A 25,100-nucleotide genomic window follows, 5' to 3' on the forward strand; every position below is an offset into this window, starting at 1 on the left:
GCTGTCTGACCTAAAAGATGTTTTAAAATCCCACATTACCTCATTGGGTTCATGGTCTCTGTGGCCAGTTCTCCCCCCTAGAACTTAGTGAGAAAGCTTTCTTCCACCTCCTTCCCTGATATTCCCTCTTCGAAGGAGATTTTGCTCCCAGCTGCTGTCAGCTGAGGTGCTTTGAGAGAGGGGCTGCTTGTCTGCGCCCCAGTGGTGGCTCAGCCGGGAAAGCATCAGAATCATCCGGGCAGCATGCCACCTACACAGACGCCTGGGCCACCCCAGGAGATGCAGATCCAGTGTTTCTGAGGCAGGGCCTGGGCATGTATATTTTCAGCGGTCTCGCCAGGTGGCTGACATACATCAAAACCGACCCAGGTCATGCATTGTCTCTGCCCAGCAGAACTGTGCTCAGGGGAGAGCGGACCCCGCGGAGAACTCCCATCCTAATTCACTCAAACCCCAGTGCTGAGCACCTCCTGCGAGTATAGAGGGGATGACAATGCAGCCCCCTGTTCAAATTGCTGGCAGAGCCATCCATGGCTCAATCTTTTCTTAAAACCGTTACATTATCAGCCTTAGAACCGCCTCTCTTAGAGAAGGGCTCCTGATTTGTAAAGTTAGATGTGACCAAGGACAACATAATGATCATTTTCAGAACCCACTGGAAGCAGTTCGAGGCAAACCAGCTTCCACTTCTCTGCCGTCACGTGCCTTTTTGCTTTCACATGTAGAAGAGTGCATTCTCTTCTTTTTGAAGGTACAGTATATATGCGGGAAAGTTCACGAATCTAAAGAATACACCTTGATGGATTTTTTTTCATATACTACATACACCTGTGTAACTACTTCCCAACTCAAAGAGGGGTGCCTTCTCACAGTAGGAAAGACCTCAAAGGGTGGGACACATACTTGTTCCACCTCTGACAGACTAAAGAATGGGATCTCAGGGTACGGCTTGCTCTCCTTGGCCACTGTGGTCAATTAACAAGCGTCTGGTGAGTACCTGCAAGGTCCTGGAAACTTCCTGGTGTAAAGCAGCTGTGCCCTTCAACTGTAAGTCAGATATGAGCACCTTGTGTTTTAGGAGTCGAGCTTCAATAACAGATTTTTTTATCATCTGTTATTTATTGTGTATCTGTCATCGATTAGACTCATTGGTTTGGGACCTTTTACTTGGGAGTTGTTTCCCTTTCTTTCTGCTTCAATCCACCTTCCTTTTTCTTTAATGTTGTATCTTTATTATTTAGGGCCAAACAAAGGCTAGTACATTGCAGCTTCTCATGGAGACCTCTGGAGAAGACAACAACCCCAGTGGCAGAGAAACGCCCCGGCCCCCGGCACAGCTGCAGAAGGTCGAGCCGCGCGTGGCCCGCAGACGCCTGTCCCAGGCCCGCCACCGAGCCACCCTGGCAGCCCTCTTCAGCAGCCTCAGCAAGATCGTTTACTCCCACTCCGATCTCACAGCCTCAAAGGTACGGGGACCTGAGGGTAGGGAGGAAAAGGTCCCACGCGTGGAGGGACTGTGGAGCCGAGATGGGGACTGGCCTGGAGCTCCCGCCCCTGAGGGCTGCGGCCTGGGCAGGTCAGCGGTCAGCTGCGGACCCCTCATGGCACTCTGTCTGCTGCTGCATGTGGGTAAAGCCTGAGAGCCGGGCCTTACCTACCCGCTGCAGACAAGCCTGGCCTCGGAGGGGAAGTGGCGGCCCGAGAGGCCCGGTGAGCCAGTGACTGCAACGCCCATCCCTCTCACGGGCAGTGGTGAGCCTCTAGCAGCTGCCCAGACCCTATGTCCCCAGCCCAAGCACACACACATACCCCAAAGCACACCCCCCAATACATGCCCGTGTGTGCCTCTCAGTTTTCATGCATCAACCAGGTCTTTCCCTAGGCGACAGGGCTCTCCAGGTAGGCATTTATTTTTTCCTGATCTTAATTTTGCCTTTCTCCTTATACAGCTTTTTCATTGCTGATCAGTGACTCTGGTGGAGCACAGAAGGTTCCGGTGGGTTTGGGTGGTGGTGGAAGAGTGGAGTGGGTATCACTGCGGGAAGCATTTAGGAGGTCTCCAACAGGGGAGAGGTCCCCAACAGCCTCAAGGCCCCCCACCCTCTTTTAACAGAGGAGGGAACTGGAGTCCAGACGGGACCTGTCAGCTAGTTGGTGGCAGGTCCAGGAGGAGGCCTGGTTTGGGGCTCCAGACCTGGCCCTCTTTCCCCGTCCATCTCTCTGGACCAGCCCAATGCCCTGCAACTGCTTCCAGACAGCGGGTTTCCCTCTGGGCTGGTGCTTTCAGCAGAGCTGCACTTATGGAGAGGGACCATTTGACTGGCGGGAGCATCCTGCTTCCGGAGCTGGCGCCGGAGCCTTGCTGAGGGCAGGCACACAGGAGAGCCCCTCAGTGGGCACAGGGCCAGGGCCTCTGTGGAAATTAGAGGAAGGCGCCCAGAGCGCCCCTGTGCAGGGCTCCAAGTGGGGCTGGAAGAATCTCAACGGAGGTCCCACGTGCTCCTCTGGAAGGCGATGGGTTGTGGCGGGAGAGGCACGGGGAGGGCTACTCCCCGGCTGGGCCAGGCTCAGGGGCTCGGGACTCAGGTGAGGGTGGGGAGGGAGAGTCCACACCTGGGCCTCTCGGCAAAGAGCTTGTCCAGCACAGCTCTGCTCTGTGTCCCCTGGGTGACGAAAACCCCGAAGTCCCTGTCATTGGCCAGTGAAGAAGTGTGCACAGACTGCAGCACAGCTGAAGAAAGAACAGGCACTCAGGGCTGGCAGTAAGGAGTGGGAGTGAATCTGGAGGAGAACCCTTTGCAGCCCCTAAAACTCACACCTCACGACGTGGTGGTCGAGAGCCTGCATGTTAACTGGCCTCGGTCCACGTGAGGCAGGTTACTCGCTAAGCTTCAGTTAACACACCTGTTAAACGGGGACAACAGTCATGGCTTCCTGAGGCCTGCTGTGGAGTTTAGCAGTATAGTAGCATGAAAAACATAGCATGGTCATATGTGGTTCAGAATGTTAGTATCACTTAGGAGTATCACTTAGGAAAGTGAGGCTCCAGAAAGTTAGACAGTTTGCCTGGAAGGGCACAGCCAGAGGGCAGTCTGGAAATCAGATGTTTTCTGTCCTCTCCTTCTTTCTCTTTCGTGCTGGAGGGACAACCCTGAATTTTGCGTTTGTAATGTCCATGGAGAAAGGATTTGTTCTACAAGAGTGAGATGCACGTATGTGTGGTAGCAAGGTCTTACTAGTTGTCTGTGGCTGCCAAAACAAAATACCACACACCAGGTGGCTTAAAACAACAGAAATGTATTGTCTCAGAGGTCTGGCCTCTAGAAGTCCAAAATCAAGGTGTCCACAGGGCCGTGCTCCCTCTGACGGCTCTAGGGGAGAAGACTTCCTTGCCTCTTCTGGCTTCTGGCATTTGCTGGCAATCCTTGGCGTTCCCTGGCTTACAGAGCCATCACTCCAGTTACATGGCCGTCTTCTCCCTGTGTCTTCATATTGTCTTCCCTCTGTGTGTGTCTGTCTCTGCATCCAAATTCCCCCTTTTCATAAGGACACTGGTCATACTGGATTAGGGCCCACCCTAATGACCTCTTTTTAACTTGATTACCTCTAGAAAGACCCTATTTCCAAATAAGGTCACACTCACAAGTTTGGGGGTTAGGACTTCAACATATCTTTTTTAGGGCAACACAATTCAACCCAGACAAAGGTCCTAAGAAAATCAGCCTGCCAAAACCGTTCTAGAAACAGAATTTCAATGAATCGCACCCGGCTTACCTGGCTCTGTGCTGGTCCAGTTGACGTAGTGAGACTGCGAGGTGAGCGTGGGGTGGCCCGGCTGTGTGGACACAGCTGACCGGCCTGGACCAGAGGACTAGAAAGTCCTCGCCTCACTCTAAGAACAAGCCTGAGGTTCGGGCCACCTGTCAGCCCCTCGTGTCCGAAGAGGGGACAGAGTCCTTGCTGACCCAACGGTATAATCCTGAAGCCGGAGTGGGCCGGGGGCAGCAGATGGTGTAAGACAGCAGGTGGCCCCTGCGCTAAAGGAGGTCCTGTAGTCCGCCGTGTTCTCCTGTCGCTGTCTTTTGGGTCTGCAGAGCGCTGTGCTGTGAGCTCCCCTCAAGTCTTCTTGCGCACCAGCCAGGGCAGCGGGAGTCTAGAATGGCAGCCCCTGGGCTGTGGGCCCCTGGCTGCTGTGGCGTCCTCTCCCACCGCCTCCCCATCTCCTTTCTTTCCGCAGCTCCCTGAGCGAGGCCTGCGTCCCCCAGCCCTTCAGAGTCCATGCATAATCCGGGGCTCAGCTGAGCTCAGCTGCGCAGATGCCCTGCTCCATCGAGCCCTCCAGTTAGATGGGCCCCTCCTCCCACTGCCGTGCGTTCCCACAGCGCTTTGCGGCGCTCACTGAATTCTAGCGCGGGTTACACGTAGTTGTTAAGTGTTTTGTGCGTTGAGTGGTTGTTTCCATGCTCATCTTCCCTGTTAGAATGTCAGCGGCCTGAAAGCAGGGCTGTCTTGTTTACTCTGTGTCCCCGGGCTGAGCACACAGCTTTGCCCCCATACATTCCTGATGAAGGTGTGGGACTCCTGACAGGCATCGGGTGTCTGCATAATAAACAATATTTAGCGTTTCTCATTTTTGAATAATCTTGCAGTTACCATTTTGACTGTAGTAATATTACATACAGTACAGGAGGAAGGAAGGGAGGGAGGGAGGGCAGAAATGCTTGTGATTCTACTCTTGCAGAATAGGAAATTCAGAGTTCAAGTTGATAGAGCACTTGATAAATGTTTAGATCAACTAGAGTGTACGCATTTAGCAAACAAACAATATTAGCACGTTTAATGTTAACCTGCCGGTCGCACACTGGGACAAGCGAGCAGAAGTTAATGGGCCTTCGTGCCGCCTGGAGCTCTATCCATCAGGCCACCTGTGCCGTCACCGTCCACGCCGACTTCATGTAGCGTATATAGTAGTGTGCAACCCTAGTTGTCTGCTGAGCTCAGCTTAATTGTTTCCAAATACTTTGATATTTCTGTGAGAACCATTTCCAGAATACAAAGTAAATGTCATGCCTTCTGTGGATCAGAGCAAACTTCCTACCTTTTCTGTCGACAGCATCAAGGACTGGGGCTCTGCCCCCGAGGGAGGGTGGCCTCAGGCCGGGAAAGGGGCTCCTGTGCCCGCAAAACCATCTCTGTGGTGGGAGCCTGGCTTTTCCGCACTGTCTGTCTCTGTCCTCAGTGGCAGGTTTTGAATAAGGCGAAGAATCATATTCAGGAACTGGAACAAACCTTGGATAATCTGCTGAAGCTGAAAGGTAAGAGATCCCTACCTGCCACCCCTCTACCTCCCAGGGAAGGGCTGGTTTGTTTTTCTATTGAAAACAGGGAGATTGGGTTAAGCCAAGTGAACATATATTTATTGAGAGCCTACTGTGTGCCAGGCACTGCACCTGGGCCAGGGGTACAGTGAGGTCCATGTCCCTGTCATCAGGGAGCTTAGCGTCTGGCAGGACAGACAGACATCAGCGGGCTGTGTGGGCATGATGAGTTCCTTCCTAGGTGCTGTTGAAGGGTGCCTGACCTCCTCAGGTCAGAGAGGCCAGAGAAGTGGACTGGGGCCTGTCCAACTCAAAAGCAAAGGACAGAAGCTGTCTCCCTTCCTTGCACTCAGGCTGGGAGACATGGCTGGCTGGGAATTTGGGTTTCATAAGCTAGTGGAAGCCGATTCTGAAAGGGATACTTTCCATGTCTTGACTGAGAAAGTCCAGTTCAAGAAACTCTTCCCCTGTTCTAGTGCTCTCCCCCCACACCTAACAGGAGAGGTGAAACTGGGCTCTTGACTCCCTAACACTGAACCTGGGTGGGCTCAGCGACCACCCATGGTCCACCCAGGCCAGAAAGGCAGGAGAGACTGGACAAAGTCCCAACTTTATCATGTGTGACCCTTGACTTCAACTTCCCTCACAGAATCCTTCAACCTGGAGGATGGGAATGTAAACAGCTTAGAGGAGGTCAGGGAAGAATATGCCAGCATGTACTCCAGAAATCCCAGGTAAGACACCCAAGCACCAGGAGACCTAGAATCTGCTGTTCTACTACCACAGTGTTGCTGCAGCTCCACAGCCCACCTTTCCCCTCCAGAACGCAGAACCGAGGAAGAGGTGCTGCTTACCTGTTTAGAACAGTCTTGTGCTGGAGAGATTTCTTTTCTATGTTATTCGAATCACACGCATTGGAATTTTTCCCGATTATGAAAATCCTACTTATTAACAGAAAATGTCAAAAAGACAGAAATGCCCAAAAAAGAAAATTGAAATACATATTATCTCACCACTCAAAGAAAATCAATGTTAATCTTAAAGAATATCCTAGTTTTTTTCATTTTGCACATTATTTTGTAGAGAAATGAGATCATAGTATTCATACCGTGTTACAGCTTTTAAAGAAACTCACCTAATGGCTTTATTGAGGATATATGCGAAAATAATGAAAATCCAAATCTCTGCCTACTTTCCAAGCTTCGTAGGAACCTAAGAAAAACCAAACTGAACTTCAGAGAGGAAAGGAAAAGTTGTACACCCAGGTGTCACAGATGCTGAAAGGGGAACCTCCTTTATAATGTCACAGTCAGACAAGAGAGGCTGATTCAAGCAATGTCTTTCTCGTACTTTTATGATCTCATTTTGAACATTTAACTCTCGCACTTTTTGATGTGTACTTTGTAGACTTAGTCTTTGCTGTGCTCTCAAAGGATGACCCAGGCCCTGTACCACCATCCTGCACAGCTGCTTCAAGAGCGGCCTGGACTTTGGGGACAATGGCCAGGCCCTCATCACCTCTGGTGGCCCCAGGGCGTGCCCAGCACAGTGTACATTCAGGCTGGCCTCTCAGGAGGCACAGGAGTACGTGTATAAACAATTTTACTCACTCTGAAAAGGGGACTGCGAACTGCTTACTGTCAGAACCTCCTGAGAGCCTGCCGAGGTGAAGTGATGTTGTTTCCTCTTGTTGTCAGTGGGGTTACTACTGATGAATTTTATTTTCTTCTCCGTGCTTTACTGTATTTTCCAATTTTTTTAAACAATAAATTTGTATTATATCCTAAGGGAAATAATCAGGGGGAAATGATAGATTATTAAATTAAATTAAATTCACATTGTAGACAACGTGAGAATACAGAAAAGTATTAGGACACAATCACCTATAATCACACTCTGCACTGCTTTGGTCGTTGCGGGGCGGAGGCAAGAGTGGGGTGTGTGTGTGTGTGTGTTGAGTGTACGTGGCAGGGTGTTTGTGGCCACGTTTTACAAATCAGACTAGCCCCACCTGGAAATCAGCCTGGGAGATGATCTCAGTGAGGCAGATGTTATCTACTGATCCCACCACATTTATTACATAAGCCATCCTCTCCTTCCTGATTTAACATACGACCACTATCACATACTAAAATCTTATTAATACTTGTATCACTTATCCACATGAGGATGACTAAATTTCTTTCAGAATCATATTAATTAGGGAGGATTTTTTTCACTAGAATTATTGTAAGCCTACAATAATTAAAACTGTGGTACCAGCAGAGGAATAGATTAATTACATTTTATAATTATTATATTTTAATTAATTAATTACATTATGAGTGAACTTAAGTGCCTTTGTTCAGGATCATTTGTATTTCCTTTCCTGGGAGCTTTTTTTAACCTATTCTTTGCCCATTTTCCTGTTGGGTTGGTGGTCTTTTTCTTATTTAGTGGTAGAAGGGCTTTATGTATCATAAGAAATTAGCTCTCTTTCTAGTATATGGATTACAAACAATTGTACCTTGGTTGGTTGTTTTCCTATTTTGCTTTCAATGTTTCTGTTTTTTGTTTTGTCCATGCAAAAATTAAGTCTAATCTGTCCATCTGTAATGGCACCTGATGTTGGGTGAATAGTCAGAAAGACTTCCTCCACTCTGAGATTAGAGAGAGAGAAAGAGAGGTTGAGACTTCTCCTATGTTTTCTTCTGGCACACTTGCTTTTTAACTCAATCTGATACCTTGGGGATTATTCCTATCAGCATGAAGAGATTCTGGGTACAAGTCCTGGTTTTCCAAATTGTGTCATGTTGTTTCAGTCTCTTAAAACTGTCTTCTGAAGAGCAGAATTTAAAACTTTATAAAGCCCAACTTATTCATTTTTTTCTTTTCTAGATGGAGCTTTTAGTTTAAACCTAAGTATTTAACCATGGTTTTTGGTGCTATTGTAAATGGTACTTTTTAAAATTTCAATTTCCAATTATTCATTGCTAATATATAGAAATACTATTGGTTTTTGTATACTGACCTTGTATTCTGCAACCTTGCTTCCTTCTTAGTTCTGGTCACGTATTTGTAGATTCTTTGGGATCTTCTACATAGATAATCACATTGTCTGCAAATAAAGACAGTTTTATTTCTTCTTTCCAATCTGTACACCTTTTATTTCTCTGGTTCACCTTATTGGACAGGCTATAATCTCCAGCACAATTTTGAATAGAAGTGGTAAGAGAGGACATCCTTGTCTTATTCCTGATCTTAGCAGAGAAACAGTCTTTTACTGTTAAGTATGATGTTAGCTGTAGGTTTTTTGTAGATGCCCTTTATTAGGTTGAGGAAATTCCCTTCTATTCCTAGTTTGCTGAGAGTTTTCATCATGAATGGATGTTGAATTTTGCCAAGTGCTTTTCTGCACCTATTGAGATGATCATATAGGTTTTTTTTTCTCTTTAGTCTATATATGCTAAAACTGTGTCAAGAATTTCAGTCTTGATGTTCATGAGGGATTACCTTGTTTCCATTTCCTCCCCAGTCTGGTGTTAAATACAGTTCTTCAGAAAGGTTCCGACACCTGGTGCTCAATCGAGGCAGTCGGGAAGGAGTTTGAGGAGGAAGAAGAGGAGGAGGAGGAGGACCAGGAAGAGGAGGAAGAGGATGAGGAAGAGCAGGAGGAGGAAGAGGAGAAAAAAGTGGAGCTCTTAAACTCCCCAGTCACCTTGCTGCCAGACCTCTTGGAATTTGAACGGTGTGAAGAGCTGGGCCCCTGTGGGGAAGGGGACAGGTGCTCCACCTGGGGCGTCCTGCAGGCCCCGAGTCATGGAAGCTCCAGGATTTCCACATGGCGGGGGCTCAGGGATGAGGTTGGCAGAGGAGCTAGAGAAATAGTCCTGAAGCCACATCTGCATAGCACATGAACTGTGTTTCCTTAGACTGACTTTATTTGGGGTGACTTTGGGGGGCCCGTGGGTGGGATATGAGGGCTAAAGCCACCCCCACTGCTGCACACACACACACCACAGGTCTGCTTCAGCAGCATTACTAATCTTGGGGTAAGAAAGGCAGTGGCTGGATGGCTCAGATTCCCCCCGCCCCTCACCGCTCCTCCACAGACCTGAGGCCCCCCACATCCACGGGGGAGGGGCGGGCCCAGTAGAAGGAGGCTCGCTCCACAGCTTCCAAACTAAAGCGAGGTCATATCACATCTGCACGTGTCTGGGCTCTAAACTTGAAGCAGTTTTCCCCTGGGGGGAGAGCTGAGCCTGCCCTGCCTCTCATCCTCTCTTTTGTCCGGCAGAGAGCTTCACAGGGGGCGCTGGGAGGACTTGGGGAGGGACCGCGAAGCACAAAGCTAAGTCGCCCACGGCCCCCCCAGATAGCTTCTACTCTGCAAGTGGCAAGGCAGGCGGCGGCTAGTGAGGCTGAGTCCCTGGTGAAGCACAGCGCGGGCAAGGCCTGTGTGCTGTGCACGCCTCCCCTCTCCCCGCCACCACGGGATCCCGAGGAGCCGGCCTGGGCGGGACCCCGGGCCACCGGCTTCAGGTCCGGGAGTTGCTGCCCTTTCTGTTGCAGGTACCTCAACTTTTACAAGCAGACGATGGACCTTCTGACCGGGAACGGGATCGTCTCCTCGCAGGACGTGACCCTCCCCATCGTGTCTGCGGCCATCTCCCACCTGTGGCAGACCCTCTCCGAGGAGAGTAAGGCCAGCCTCCTGCAGGGCTGGGCGCAGAAGCACAGCGGCCTCCTGGGCCTCGCGGGGGCCTGTCAGGAGCCGGCCTGCGCCGAAGGCAGCGTGAAGGACAGCGGCGTGGAAAGCCAGGGGGCCAGCTGCTCGCTCGTCTCCACCCCCGAGGAGGTGAGCGGACCGACGGGTGGGGTGGAGGGTGGGCATCACCTTTGCCTGGAGACGCCAGGGAGCTGCCCGGGTCAGACAGTAACTTGGAGGTGCTGTTTGGATTCTGGCGCGCGCGGTAAGTTTCTGATTTTCCCGACATAGTATACGCAACCACAGAACCACAGTTATTTTTCCCCTGCTACTTTCCTGGCCTTTCCATGGGGATTACAGAAAAGAAGGTTTAGAAGGTTGTAGGCACTAGGATTCTTTCGGCTTCAAGTTGCTCGCTCTTTAAACCAAGAGGAAATGTACTCGGCACACCCAGGGAGGGCCCCAGGCAGGACTTCCACTTCGTCTCCCTGCGATGTTGCCGCCGACTCGGCTCTTCCCGTCTCCCTGCTCTGTCTCGTCTCAAGGCCGGCATCTCACCTTCCCTCCCCACCCCACTTCCCCCACCCCGTGTGGTGACTGTGGAACGGCAGCTGGTAGCAATTAAGTTGTTATTCCTTCTCTACATCAGGTAGGAGAAAAGATTCCCTGTGCCTCTTCCTTAAGGGTCAAGGAAGAACTTCCCCAGAAATTTGCACCGTACCTCTCCTGCCCTCTCATTGGCCGGAATTGGCCAGATTGCCAGATTACTGAGCCAATGAGTAATCGAGATAGGACCAATCAGGCCCAATCCCTGAGAGCAGGTCCGCTCCCACCCCAAAGAGCATTGCAGAACGCGGAGGAGGCAACCACGCCTCTGCTGTAAATGTGCTTCTCGGCGTGCAAGCAGCAAAAACGGTCATGGTGAGCCATGCAGAGCATTGGGTGGCGTTAGGTCAGCGCTGAGATCAAACTGGGCCCCTCAGCTACTCTTCCAGAATTAGGACAGCCTCAGAAGGCTGCTGCTACCACTTGCGGCTTTGCTCTCCGCACCTGTCTAGTGCTTTGCGGGACATTTAGCTTCCTTGGACCCCACCCCCTGCTTTGCCCTGACTTTCCAAATACTCCTCCGCGGGTGGTCCCTTGGAGGGGACGTCCAGTGTCTCTCTGGGGAGTCTTAGAGCCAGAGAACCTCCTCCAAGTGCCTCTGATGCTGGGGGCCAGCCCTGGAGGCCCCATCCTCTGGGAGGTTTCCCAGCCACCAGGGCCCGGGCCAGGGGAGCAGTGGTCACCTTGCCCAGTACTTCCAGTTCACAGACCAGGCCTAGCATGTGTCCTAGCAAGTCCAGGGCACATAGTTCCTGCTTCAAGCATTGTATCCTTCAGCACAGAGTTTTTCAAGTCTCTGCCCTTTGGTCACCTGTTTATGCTCTATCCTCCATGATCTCCCCTGATGCTTCTCAAGTGGAGTTTAGTTAAAAGGCAGGTGCCTGGGGATGTCCCTGGTGGTCCAGAGGCTAAGACTCTGTGCTCCCAATGCAGGGGGCCCGGGTTCTATCCCCGGCCAAGGAACTAGATCCCACATGCCTCAACTAAAGATCCCGCATGCCGCAACGAAGATCCCACGTGCCGCAACTAAGACCCGAGGCAGCCAAATAAATAAATCTATAAAAAAAAAAAAAAAAAAAGGCAGGTGCCTGGCTAGTACCCCAGACCCACTGAATCCGAGTCCCCGAGGGGGTGGCTCAGAATCTGCATTTTGAACAAGCACCCCAGGTGACTGATGACCGCGGGTGTTAGTCGAGGGAATTCGCAGGGCGGATATGCCACAGTCAACCGCTACCACCCATGCCCCCTCCCCACCCGCCATTCGCCACTCCACTGGACTATGGCTTCTGATCTGACTACGAATAGTTGGGTCCACCATGAGAGGATGTGAGCTCTCCTCCATAATGGCCAAAGCAGGGCCAGACAGCCAGCCCCAAAAGACCTCAACCCAAGGCAAGCATCAGCCAGGCTAGATGTCTTTGTAGCCTCAAAGTGCCTGGCCCTGGGGTCCCACAACAAAGAAGGCAAAAGAAAACGTATGTCAAATGGATGAAAATTCTGTCAAACTGAGCTGACTGCACACGTGTTTGCAGCACAAAACTTTCCTCAAGGAAGAGCAGACCCAAAGAGAAAACCCCAGAATCTAATGTCTCCAAATCACAGAAGCAGCTTGTCTGGGCTTTTTCAGGAAGGGCTAAGGGCTCACGTTCTTCTGGTGTTGAGGGAAGCTGGCAGCAGAGTCTCTTAGCCGTGCCCAGAGCAGGGCTCTGCCTGCATTGCCGTCCCCAAGCTTGGGCCAGCCCAGGGCTGAGTGACAAGGTGAGTGGGGCAGATGACAGTTATGCCCAGGGTAGGGACAGAGCCACTTACTCCTGCTGTGGCTTCTAAATTAGTTGCAGTGAAACCTCTGCAGCTCCTGGTCCACCTGAGAGGTTCTGCTGTGGAACAGTTGCGTTTGGGGCCAACCCCTGGACTCGGAATCAGGTGGCCAGTGCCCCTCACTTCTGAGAGGTGCGGCCCCGTAAGTGTGCCGGGTGCCCCAGAAGGACCTCAGAGCCTGGCCATGCTGCCCCCAAGAGCTGGTTTGTGAGAGGGGTTTGCACAGGTGAGGATGGTATGTGGCCTGTGATTGTGATGGGCTGATTGATTTGAGGGAAGGAATTTAGGTCCTGCGTCCCTGCCTCAGGCCTGCTGGGGAGGACCACGGAGACAATGGGCTTCTGTGCTGATGGACACAGGAGCCCAGGCCTTTCAGTGACCCCTTCCCAAATCCTCTGAGGTGACCAAAGGGATATCAAAAAGAAGGACACCAGAAAATGTCCAGAAAGCCAGGAGGACAATTCACAATTCCAGAGTCCCAGGGAATTCAGTTCAGGGAAAGTGAATTGTAAGAAGACATGAAGTGGGGAACGTCCCTGGCAGTCCAGTGGTTAAGACTTCGCCTTCCAATGCAGTGGGTCGGATTCAATCCCTGGTTGGGGAACTAAGATCCCACGTGCCCTGCCACCAAAAAACCAAAACATAAAACAGAAGCAATATTGTAACAAATTCAATACTTTAAAAATGATCCACATCAAAGAATAAAAAACTTTAAAAAAAAAAAAAAAGACGTGAACGGCAGACAGAAGGCCCCCTTCTGTCAAAGACAAAGAGCAATGTGTCCCCAGGTAAGAGGAGAGGAGACCCTGGGGAACCTGCTAGAACCTGCCAACTAGGATCAGAGAATGCCCTCTTGACTCCCATATAGAAGGGGTAAAAAGCACACCTAGTTAAAATTTTCATATAAGAGTGTCCATGCAATACTTGGGACATTTGTATGCTAAAAAATTATTCATTCTTTACGTAAAATTCAAATTTAACCAAGCATCCTGTATCTTTATTTACTAAATCCTGCAATGCTAAGTGTATATCATGTTCCCGTGGAATATTTAATATTCATCAACAAATTTTTAAAAAGCAGAACTGAGAACTTTCTAAATAGCAAGATTCCAAAATTGGAAATATATGCTATAATATGTCTTGGGGAAATGACTGGAGGAAACAGATCAGTATGTCGACAATGGACATCTCTGGGTGGGATTGTTTCTCAGTGATTTTAACTTTGTTTCTATTTTCCAAAATTTCCAAGATGAACGTGTGTTTCTTTTACAAAGCACATAGTATTCAATAATAGCTAGCATATTTGAGCTATTATTATGTGCCAGCTGCTTCCCATACATCATTTAATTCTTGCAGCATCCCTATGGGTAGGCACTGTTGTGATTCCCTTTGGGATTTGGGAAATTAAGTCACAGCTTAGGGAGTGGCAGGGCTGGGAGTCAGCTTTCCTGCAGCTTAACCCCAGAGCCCCCTTAACCTCTGTTCAGCTGCCCTGGCATGAAACCGCTAGATTGTGGATCCTGGGCTCAGATTGTCTCTGCCCCTCGGGAGGTGTAGATGAGCCCTTTCCAGTGTAAACTGAGGTTCACCTCTGGCTGTTGCATCTTGCGCCTAAGCTCCCGCTTTCTTTAAAAGGAGGAGACCGTGGTCCCCAGTGCTTCCCCGTCTCTCAGCCACCTCTCGGGGTTGGCAGTTTGTTCTGGGTGGACAAGAACTTAATACTCATCCTCTGGAAAGGTCACCAAGCAGAGAGCCTGGGTTTGGGCCTCAGCTTTAACATGCACCCATTTGGGGCTGAGGGCTAGAGAGGCTTTCTACACATCTCTCCCCCAGCCACCCAGAGCAAACATCAAAGTGTAGGGGTATTTCTGACACATGAAGTTTTGTGCTTCCTTTCAGATCCTTTTTGAAGATGCCTTCGATGTGGCAAGTTTCCAGGACAAAAGTGAGGCTCCAAGTACATCTAGCTCCAGGTGAAGAAGGGGGTGTGAGACTGTGTGTGTATATGAGTGTGTAAGTGTGTGTGTGCATGGGCACCCCTGTTGGGGTGTTTACGAGCCTCTCCCCTGCAGCCTCTCAGAAGGGAGCATAATTCAGTGGAAATTCTTGGAAATCCACTTTTTTCTGTGATTCAAAGCAGGTCCTAGGATTGTGCCATTGCCCTGGGGATGATGTTGTCTGGGGCTTCTTCAGAGTAGACAGTTCTTCCATCGTGGCCCAGGGCTGAGACACAGCAGGTTATCAACTCCAGGTTGCTTGTGCTGCACTGTTCCCCGGGGTGAGGTGGCCATGGGCAGGTTACAGCAGTCGGTCTGCTCCGAGAGGTGGGTGGGGGGCCTCTGGGGCACAGAGAGCCGGGGCCAACGTGGAAACAGGCCCGGTGCCCTGAGCTCTGAGTCGCACAAGGGGAGAAGCTGCTTTTCACAGTGCTGATGGGAAGGATGTGGAAGGAGGGGAGGAGGGGATGGCTGACCCCCTGAAGTGAGAAGAGCATCTGGGGAGATGTTAAAACAAGCAGCAGCTTGTTTTAAAAAAAGAAAACAGGTGTGTTTTCTCAGAAAGAAAGTTCAGGATGGAAATTCCCTTGCTACTTTGAAAAGCTGTGGTCTTACAGCCTGAAGGCACAGGCCCTTTGGCTAGCTGGCTAAAAAGAAGCAAGAAAATTTAGTTTTTCTGCCTTGGGAGTGAGGCTGACATTCATGTCCTCGTGATCCCAAAGAACATCTCCATTGTCCCCGAGGCCTGTGGCTACGGCCTGGAGCCCTGGCCGCCTGCAGGCAGATCAGAGGTCAGCATTTGCTCCTCTGTTCCCACCCCACCGCCCCCAGCCCAGGCAGACTTGCCCGAAATCTCAAAGTGCTTTTCCCTGGTGACTCAGGCTCTTCCCAGCTGTGTGTGGAGTCTGATTTGGCTGAAACTGGCTGGAGACATACGCTCCTATTTCTGAGCTGGGCTTGGGCTGTGAAGACGATTTTGCTGAAAAGTGGCCAAAGTGTACTTGGAACTCCTCACTCTACTGATGGAACAAAAAACAACCAATTAAAACATTTTTTTTTCTATTTTCCCTAGAAAAGGCAGGGGTTGCTGCCAGGGGTTCCCACGCTGACTGTGGGACCTCACTCCAGCAGGAAGTCAGCTGTCCAGGCCTGATTCACGGTCCTGTTGGCAGGCTTCTCCCCTTGTCCCAGGAAGCAGCAGGAAAGGAATCTGCAAAGCAGCCTGCCCTCTGCGCCAGGCCCGTGTTCCGTGTTAGACCTCCTGAGCGGAGGCATCTCAAGGGGCTGGTCTTGACCGTGCCCTGAGCCCCCCGAGCCTGGGCAACCACCGGTGGGAGCAGAACCATGTGGCGTTGCTGTACGAGCCTGACTCTGGGAGGAGAGGAAATCTCGCTCCTTGTTCCACAGGCCACAGCTCAGAACACTAAGCTAGGCGCGCGAGCCTGCCTCCCTGTAGTCTCGCTTTCCCAGCAGGTTCCAGACATGGTGTTGGAACTGGGGCCATGCAAGCCTTCCATGGAGGGCTCAGCTGCGTGCTTCAAAGTGCTTGGCTCCCACTGTAATCCAGATATTTTAGTGGGTACAAACAGAGGTAGAACGTTAGGATTCTAAAGGTTTGCTCTTTCTTCCTCCTTTCTGCTGTCAGTTCCGTGCTGGCTGTCTGCAACCCAGAAAATCCCGAGGAGAAGTTTCAGCTCTACATGCAGATCGTCAATTTTTTTAAAGGCCTTTGCTGTGTTAACACTCAGTTCAAACAGGTAGGATGGAGCAGAGTACAGTGAGGCCTTGGCTCACCTCCCCTCGGAGGGCGAGAAGGGCTCTGGAGGGGAGACCCGGTTACAGCTCCCCCCGCTCACACCACGGCGGGGGGGCGTTCTTCCACGGGTGGTTGACTTCAGCCTAATGCATCCTGTGAAACGGAGGATGTCCGGGGAAATGGAGGGGAGAGACAGAGGGATGCTCTTCAGGGCAGACCTGAGCCTGGGAGTCCCTTGATGCCGGGACCAGACCTCAGGGGCCTGGCCCTTTGCAGGCATTCCTACATGTTGTGTGACTCCTTGATGCCTTTCTAAGGGGCCGGACCGTTTCGTCATCTTCGGAGACCCTGGGGTAATATTTGCTGCCAGCTTTTGAAGGATATTAATTTCTGCTTCCAAAAAGCTGACTGTGCAGCCTCAGGGACATGCACTGTGGGGGGGTCTTGGTTAGAAGGTCCATTCCTGGAAGCTTCCACGGGGGGAGAGGGTTACGCCTGAGCTGCCACGGGGACAGGCCCTTTCAGGTTCATAGCCATGGATTTTCTCACGAATTTAGCAAAACTGTAGCTGTTCATTAAAAAAGGTAAGTGATAGTGATGAAAATGTCTCAAATAATTCGGACAGCTTTTCCATGGGGCCCTCTTCCCGCTAACCCTTCATTTCCCTCTGCCAAGACCACTTTGAATCTCCACTTGGAGCCAGGGCCCTTCCCTGCGCTTTGCTCTCCACCTCCCAACCCTTGGCCGCTGGCTCTGACCACTGTGTCCCTTTCTCTCAACACAGTGAAGTCAGTTCACTTTACCAAGGCTTTGAGAATGGATCGATGGGACAGTCTTTGCTTTCCCTGCTTCCTTTCTCTACACGTGGCAGGAAAGAAAGAACAGGCAGGGCTGGAGCACCCATGGAAAGCAGAGGTGCTCAGACTTGAATCGCCTTGGGAGCTTATTGGAAATGCAGACTCCCATTGTCCCCACACCCAAGATGCCCATTCAGTGTTGAGAGATGCGGCCCCAGAAATCTGTATTTTGGACAAGCTGTTCAAGAGTGTCCTCGTGCAGGAGGCCTCAGGCTTTGGTAGATGGTTTGTAAAGAGGGCAACTGCATTCTCTTCCCCGTTTGTTCCCCGCTATCAGCTTCATGGGAGGTGGTTGGATGAAACTTAATTAGTACCTGTATTGGTTTCCTAGGACTGACGTTACGAATTACCACGAACTTGGTGGCTTAAAACAACAAAAATCTATTCTCTCATAGCTCTGGAGGCCAGAAGGCCAAATTAAGGTGTTGGCAGGGCCCTGCTCTCTCTGGAAGCTCTAGGGAAGGACCCTTCCTCGCCTCTTCCTAGCTCCTGGTGGCTCCCAGCAACCCTCAGCATCCCTTGACTCGTAGCTGCATCACTGCAGTCACCGCCTCCGTCTTCACATGGCCTTCTGCTGTGCACCTCTCCGTCCCTCTCATCTTGTAAGGACACCAGCCATTTGGATTGAGGGCACACCCTAAATCCAGATGATTTCAGCTTGACATCCTTAACTAATCTTACATCTGCACAGACTCTATTTCCAAATAGGTTTCAGGAGGATATGAATTAGAGGGAACACCACTCAACACATTTCAGCACCCAATTCCAGCAAACACCTCTCACAGCCTAGTGCTGTCACAAATCTGCAGCTTAAAAATGCCTCTTCGCCGTCTTCAGAGGCTTAAGGAAGTAGAACATTTGGAATGACACTCAAGCACTCTGTGTGACAGAGACTTCAGTGTGTGGTTCTCTCCCAGGACGCTTGGCCTCCGGGCAACCACCATGTTCCCCCACTCCCTCTTTTCTCAACCTTTGCCGTACCCTCACCCTGAACAATGGGCCTGGGTGATTTTCCTTCTACCAGCTGTTCCCCCTCTTGGATCCCCTGGCTCTCGTGCGCCCCGCCCCCATCAGTAGAGCCCAGCAGCTGAGGACCGTTCTCCAGAGCTGGAGAGAGGCTTCATTTGCAGAGTCACCCCCAATCTGGCCGTCACCCTGGGGACCAGGTCCCACGTTCATAAGATGGTTGGCTGGATTAGGGGTGCTTCCCAGGGCCCAAGGGGATCAACCCCTAACCATCGGGGCTAACAAATTACAGGGCTGATTTTCTGCTGGGGTGGGGAGAGGTAGGAAGAACACAAACCCAGGAACGTACGGTTAGGGGAAGAGGTAATGGGGAGTCAGAGAGGTTGGCTGGGGTCATTGTTAAGGGACTGAGAAACCCTTGCTAAACAGACATAGCGCTGTTTCTTTTAAAAAATTATCTCCAAACAGCTAACCCATGAACATGATTTAAAGTTCGAAAGTTACCAAAAGATATACAAAGAAAACATAGTCTTCCGCCTACCACTGTCCCTTGCTTACTATCGCATTCCCTTCCCTGAAGGCAGTTACCATGACCAGTTTCTGTACAGCCAGCCAAAGATATTCTCCAGATATTTACAGAATCTTTCAAACACAAATGGTAGCCTACTATACACATTGCTCTGTACCTTGCCCTTTTAAAATAGTTTATCCTACGGATAGAGAGGGATCTCATTCCTTTTTTTTTTTTTTTTTGAAACAGCTGGTGGGTGCATCATGGTGTAATTTACCATCCTCTGTTGAGGGCATTTGGATAAAGCTTTAAGATTGCCCCCGTCTCTCTTATGGGATCCCAGAAATCTCCAGGAGAGGAAAGAAGTCAGTTCTGTTGAATCCAGGAGAAGCCTTTCTGGAGATCACAGAGTACTGAGTGGAGTGAAATAGAAATGGACTCCCTACCCCCCATTGCTCTTAACTTCCTGGCTGGAAGCTGGAGAAGAAGATACCACTGAAGAGATGTGGGGGAGAGACAGAGGGAGGGGGGCACGCCTGAGATGATGGGGCCTTCTCCTCTGCCTGAGGCCCAGAGCCCTTAAATAAAATTGAATCCTCTTCTACCTGTGTTTTGCAGGAACCAGACCTTCCCGTCGACGATGAGATGATAATGTTGAGGTGCATGGAGACGTTTGACGATGAAGATCTGTGATGTAGAAGGGCTGGGAGCAGGAGGGGATGAAGGAGGGCGGGCAGTCTCCAGGTTGGAATGCTGGCAGCCCAGGTTGCCCCTGCCTCAGCCTTGCAGGACGTTTTGGAGTGGGCTGTCCTGAGAGCATTTTGACGGTTGTAGTTTCTGATTATTATAAAGTATTTAAGAGGAGTGTGGCCCCGTGTCAGTCTTTCAGGGTTGTTTGGTATGAGGTGCTGGCCTGCTGTAGGGCACACACCTGCTCCCACTGTGCTCCTATTCAGGGGGTACCGGATGCACCTGAAGCCCAGGCCACGAGCCTTTCAAGAACAGGACAGGCAGGATCTGTCCCATGACACCGGGTACTTGCGGCACACCTGGGTTCAGGACATTGTTTTGATGGGTTCTAGAGAGTTCTGGAGCCCACCACACATCCTGCATGTTCTAGGAGCCCAGGAACAGTGTTGACCTCAACCCTATGCTCCAGGACATCAAGGTAGAATCAGCTACATCTGCTTCTTCTGATAATAAAGACTCCTGAATGGAGTCCAAGCCAGATCCCACAGTGTTCTGAGTGCTTTCTGGTGAGGCCCCTGGGCAAAGAGTGCATAAATGTCCCTGGGCCTGTACACTGGGTGTGATGGTTAATTTTATATGTCAACATGGCTAGGGCATGGTACGCAGGTATTTGGTCAAACGTTATTCCAGGTGTCTCTATGAAGGTATTTTTTTTTTAGAAGAGATTAACATTTAAATCAGTAGAGCTTGAGTAAAGCAGATTACCCTCCATAGTGTGGGTGGGCCTCATCCAATCAGCTGAAGGACTGAATAGACCAAAAGACTGACCTCCCCCAGGAAGAGGGAATTCTGCCAGTGACTGCCTTCAGACTCCAGCTGTAACTCTTCCCAGCCTCCTGGTCTACCCTGCAGACTTTGGACTTGCCAGCCTCCACAATCACATGAGTCCATTCCTTAAGTCAATCTCTCTCTCTTTCTCCCCACCCTGCCCTCCCACCACCCCCATATATGTATGTGTGTGTGTGTATACACATGTATATATCTCTCTGCAGACATGTATGTGTATACACACACACACACACACCCATTGGCTCTGTTTCTCTAGAGAATCCTGACTAATCCACTGAGGATGCAGAGAGAACAGGTTCGCCTGGCTCTTTACAGTTTATATATCATAACAACAGTGGCTCCGCTCCACTGAAGGCCTCTCAAATGCTTTGACTGTTTAATGTCCCTGTGAGAACCTGACATGCAGGTTAAGTCTTAGGATCCAAACCTGGTCCTGACTCCACAGCGCCAGAGCCCACTGCCTCACTATACCGTCCTGTGATGCACAGTCTGACCCCAAGGACTGGCGCTGGGGCTGTGCAGGGATTGTAGCTTTGCTGGCCCTTCAGTGTTTACAAATGGCAGGGGCCTGGCGGGGAGGGGCCTGGAGGGGAGGGGCCTGGAAGAGGAAGCATCTGGAAGAGAAGGGCCTGGGGGTGCTGGCAGGGCCTCCAGCCTCTTTGGGGAGGAAGAGAACTGTTCCCGTCACCTTTCAGCAAACAGCCCCATCTCCGTCCCCTGCCCCACCCAAAGCCTCTTCCTCCCGATGCATCAAAATACTGCCAAGAGGACTGGTTTACACTGGAGACGGGAGGGCTGGAGCACAGTGGAAGGAAGCAGCTTGGGGCCAGACCTCGGTGACTCAGTGACTGGGTCAAAGCACGCTTGTCGTGGTCTTAATCTAATACTTATTTGGCTGCCACCATGTGCGGGGTGCAGAGGTACTCGAGAGGGCAGGGTCCCCGCCCCACGTGAGCGGGGAGCTCAGCACATTGGGTGGGGGACAGTGAAGGCTTTGGGACGTGCAGAAGGAGCGCTCTCACATCCTGGTGTCTGTGGCGCCCTTGGGCCGCTCTTCTGAGGGGTCCCGGGAGCAGAGCGTGAGCTGGCTCGCTCCCGCCTCACCTGTCCTGCCACGTGCCAGCCTGGGCCAGAAGGGGAGGCACCGGGTGCAGGAGGATGTGCAGAACCTGGTGCCCATCCCCCAGGGCAGGCTGTACACCTCCGAGACCTTCGTAGTCTCCTCAGACTCCTCCTGGATTTGATTCCACGCCAGGAGGCCTCTCTCCTCCAGGCTTCCTACCGGGAGACAGCAAGCAGTCAAGACTGGACCCTGAGGGAGGGGGCGGAAGCCTCTGGCACCCCCTGCAGGCATGCACTTGGCCTCGTCTCAGTGCCCTGCACCCGACTGCAGCCCCTCCTCCTCCTCCTTCTCCTCCTCCTCCTCCAAGCCCATCCCAAGAATCAGCTCAGCTCAACTCAGCTCATCATCAGGTGCTCCCTGAGCTCCGGGGTATGACCTTCTATGAACCACTGTTCTTTCCTCATCTTCTGGAGCGAACCTTTCTATATTTCAATGTTTCTGGAATGCAGATGCATTTTACATTTGGTGGAGAGAAGAAGTGTGGGAAACGGAATACCACGAAGCAGGAGCTATCACGGAGGTCCTTTCAAGGGGCCGTGGGAGGATCTAGAAGGGGGCACTGAAAGCCACCAGTGAGGGCAGCTCTGCGCTCTTCACCTCAGCGCTCATGGGCTTGGTTTGCTCACCATCACACTTACTGCCCTGTACTGTAATGGTCTGTTTTCATGTCTCTCTCCCCTATTAGCCTGTGAGTTTCTAGAAGGCAGGGGGGCATGTGTTGCAGCTCTTTGTATCCTCAATACAGAGCACCTGGAACACAGTGCACTTGCTGTGGTTTTTATTGGAATATGAATAAATGAACACATGTGTTCTCTCCCTCATCAACTAGACGGCAGGCTCTAAGAGAGCTGGGGCTATGTCTTTTGCTTTTTGCTTCTGGTGTATTTCTCACCTTAGGGTCCTTTTATGGGCTGAATTGTGTCCCCCCCCCAAAAAAAAATCATGTTGAAGCCCTAACCCCACAAACCTCAAAATGTGACTGTATTTGGAGATAAACTCTTTAAAGTGGTGATTTAGTTAAAGACGAGGTTTTTAGGGTGGGCTCTAATTTGCTGACTGGTGTCTTTATAAGAAGAGGAGATTAGGACACACAGAGAGACAACAGAGATGCACACACAGGAAGGAAAGGCCATCCATCTGCAAGTCAAGGAGAGAGGCCCCAGGAGAAACCAATCCTGCCAACACCTTGTTCTTGGACTTCTAGCCTCTGGAACTGTGAGGAAATACATTTCGATTGTTTAAGCCTCCTAGTCTGTGGCATTTTGTGATGGCAGCCCTAGAAAGCTAGTACAGGCCCATACACCCCACCCAGACGCAGGGCCCACTCAGGGTATGCTGTGGCCAGTCTCACATGAGAACTGGGGCTAGAGAAGCAATGTGGGTGACCCAAATGCTGACCATCTACCCAAACTGTCAGCTTACAGAGCAAAGGTGAGCCCTACCAGGGATGGTGTTGTCCAGTAGAAAGCCCAGAAATCCACCAACAAACATGCCCGTGGTCAGCAGCACCTGGATGACCTGGTCCAACTGGAGAATCCCTAGAGTAAAGACAAAAGTGACAGGGATTAAAAAATGGGCAGAGGATCTGAATAGAGATTTTTCCAAAGAAGATATACAGATGGCCAATAGGTACATGAAAGGTGTTCAACATCAGGGAAATGCAAATCAAAATCACAGTGAGATATCATCTCACACCTGTTTGGCTTTTACCAAAAAGATTAGAACTAGGAAGTGTTGGCAAGGATGTGGAGAAAAGGAACCCTTATGCACTGTTGGTGGGAATGTAAATTAGTGCAACCACTATGGAAAACAGTATGGAAGTTCCTCAAAAAATTAAAAAATAGAATTACCATATGACCCAGTAATTCCACTCCTGGTTATTTATCCAAAGAAAATGAAAACACTAACTCAAAAAGATATATATATGTAAAGTTAGTTAGAAAACACTAACTCAAAAAGAAGGTGCACAGCCACCTTCATTGCAGCATTATTTACAAGAGCCAAGATATGGAAACAACCTAAATGTTCATCAATGGATGAATGACTAAAAAAAATGAGGTATATATTTACAATGGATATTATTCAGCCATAAAATCTGGCTATTTGCAACAACTTGGATGGAACTTGAGAGCATTATGCTGTGACATAAATCAGATAGAGAAAGACAAATACTGTATGATCTCACTTATTATATATAGACTGTTAAAAAAAATACTCATAGAAAAAGAGATCAGATTTGTGGTTACCAGAAGCAGGGGGTGTGAGGAGCAGGAACTGGAGGAAGGTGATCAAACGGTGCACACTTCTGGTTGTAAGATAAATAAGTACGAGGGATGGAATGTACAACCTGACGACTATGGTTAACACTGCTGTATGATATATAGAAAAGTTGGTAAGAGAGTAGATCCTAAGAGTTCTCACCACAAGGAGAAAATTTTTTCTTTTTTTTCCCATTTCTTTTTATTGTGTCTATATGAGGAGATGGGTGTTAACTAGACTTATTATGGTAGTCGTTTCACAATATATGTACGTCAAACCTTTATGCTGTACACCTGGGACTCATACAGTGATGTATGTCAATTATATCTCAATAGAACTGGAAATAAATAAGTCATGGTGATGTAATGTACAGCATGGTGACTACAGTTAATTTTTTAAAAAAGTGACAGGAATTCCCAGGGACCAGGGACCCCACCTGCTCTGCCCCTGGAGTGATCACAGTCTAGAGGACGGAGAATCACCTGTGTGGAGCCTCTCCGGGTTCTTGTTCACCCAGTTGGGAACAGCAAGCCCACAGTAGATGGAGAAGCCAAAGATGAAGAGGTTTCTGGACGAGTTCATGTCCACGTACTGCAGGAGAGAGGCCCCCACGGCAGAGCCGGAATGATCAGTACCTGTATTGCACGTCAATCAAACACCCTCCCAACCCCCCCACCCCCCCACCACTTGAGACTGGAGGGGGAAGTTGGACTCAGAGGGCACACGTTCTTAGCCAAGTCCCGACTCCCACTTGACCCTGGGAGCTGAGTGGTCTGGATAATCCAATTCAAACTGATGCAATTTTGTTTTTCAGAAATTTGGATGCTTCTGGTTATTTCTTTCTCCCATTTGGGGCCAGTGCGGTTTCTGGGACTGAGGATTCCCTTCCCCTCCTCCCTTGTCCCCACGCTGTTCCATTCATCTCCATCCCCATGGGCTCCTTTCAGGAGATGCAATGCTGCTGCTTTCCTAAGGGTGCCTTGCCTCACCTGAAGATTGGAAATCCCCACGGCAGTGATGACCCCAAACATCACCAGGAACATGCCTCCGATCACAGGGGTTGGGATGGTGGCAAACGCAGCCCCGATCTTCCCAAATACGCCCATCAGGAGCAGCACGCAGCCCGCAGCGACAATCACCATCCTGCTCCCTACCTGTAGCACTCAGGGAGATGGGGGAGAGACGAGGAGCTCAGCAGCAGCTAGGCCACACACCCTGGAGGCCTCTGCCCTGCTCCTGGGGCATCACAAACAATGGCTCCAGGGGACCCACAGGAGCAGCATCGACTGACCCAGAAATGGCCCCCCTCTACTCCCACATGGTGCTGGCGAAAGGATGAAGGTGTGACCTTGGGTCCCAGCCTCTGCCCTCACCTCTCCTCTCTGCTGCTCTCATACATGTCTTCAAGTCCTGACTCCAATGCTCCTTCTCTAGGCAGACTTTATAGTGAGGCAAGAAGTCTCTCTTGGGAGGGAGTGGCCCAATGCTTAAGAATGGGGTTTGAGAGCCAATCCCAACTCTGCCTCCAACTAGCTGTATGGCTTCACGCAAGTTACCTAACCTCTCAAAATGTCAGCCTCCAAATTTACCAGGTGGGATTAATAATACTTACTTCACAATCTCATTTTAGGAGGCCAGCATTACCTTGATACCAAAGCCAGAT

At 50.4% G+C, this 25,100-nt stretch overlaps 2 protein-coding genes and 1 long non-coding RNA gene across 11 annotated transcripts in view; 1 reads left to right on the forward strand and 2 right to left on the reverse strand.

The window, feature by feature from the left end:
* Window positions 1-24: 24 nt before the first annotated feature.
* STRA8 (stimulated by retinoic acid 8) lies at window positions 25-20,822 on the forward strand. Its single transcript, XM_082399567.1, has 8 exons — window positions 25-1,466; window positions 5,240-5,315; window positions 5,968-6,052; window positions 8,833-9,045; window positions 9,870-10,155; window positions 14,329-14,402; window positions 16,072-16,183; window positions 19,135-20,822. The coding sequence occupies exons 1-8, from the start codon at window positions 1,275-1,277 to the stop codon at window positions 19,207-19,209; spliced, it is 1,113 nt and encodes a 370-aa protein (XP_082255693.1). The 5' UTR covers window positions 25-1,274; the 3' UTR covers window positions 19,210-20,822.
* On the reverse strand, window positions 3,278-5,188 carry LOC309632263. The gene is made up of 2 exons (XR_014246821.1): window positions 5,099-5,188; window positions 3,278-4,599 (listed from the first exon to the last, which is right to left on the reverse strand). It is a non-coding gene; the product is annotated as an uncharacterized lncRNA (long non-coding RNA).
* The window catches only part of LOC309632260 (solute carrier family 23 member 2-like), a 61,350-nt gene continuing 41,434 nt past the window's right edge, over window positions 5,185-25,100 (reverse strand). For 2 of the 9 annotated variants that reach the window (XM_082399560.1, XM_082399559.1), the window contains exons 9-12: window positions 24,427-24,591; window positions 23,920-24,028; window positions 22,621-22,716; window positions 20,920-21,333 (exon numbers count right to left, since the gene is read on the reverse strand). In XM_082399560.1, the coding sequence (XP_082255686.1) occupies window positions 21,074-21,333; window positions 22,621-22,716; window positions 23,920-24,028; window positions 24,427-24,591 (630 nt within the window). In that variant the 3' untranslated portion in view covers window positions 20,920-21,073. Of the gene's footprint in view, window positions 8,416-16,208; window positions 16,751-20,919; window positions 21,334-21,382; window positions 22,392-22,620; window positions 22,717-23,873; window positions 24,029-24,426; window positions 24,592-25,100 lie in introns of those variants that run through there. The other 7 variants (XR_014246820.1, XM_082399562.1, XM_082399561.1 and 4 more) reach the window with 7 other exon arrangements.

This window comes from Balaenoptera borealis (assembly GCF_965194805.1).
Source record: "Balaenoptera borealis genome assembly, chromosome: 7".
Classification (NCBI taxonomy): domain Eukaryota; kingdom Metazoa; phylum Chordata; class Mammalia; order Artiodactyla; family Balaenopteridae; genus Balaenoptera; species Balaenoptera borealis.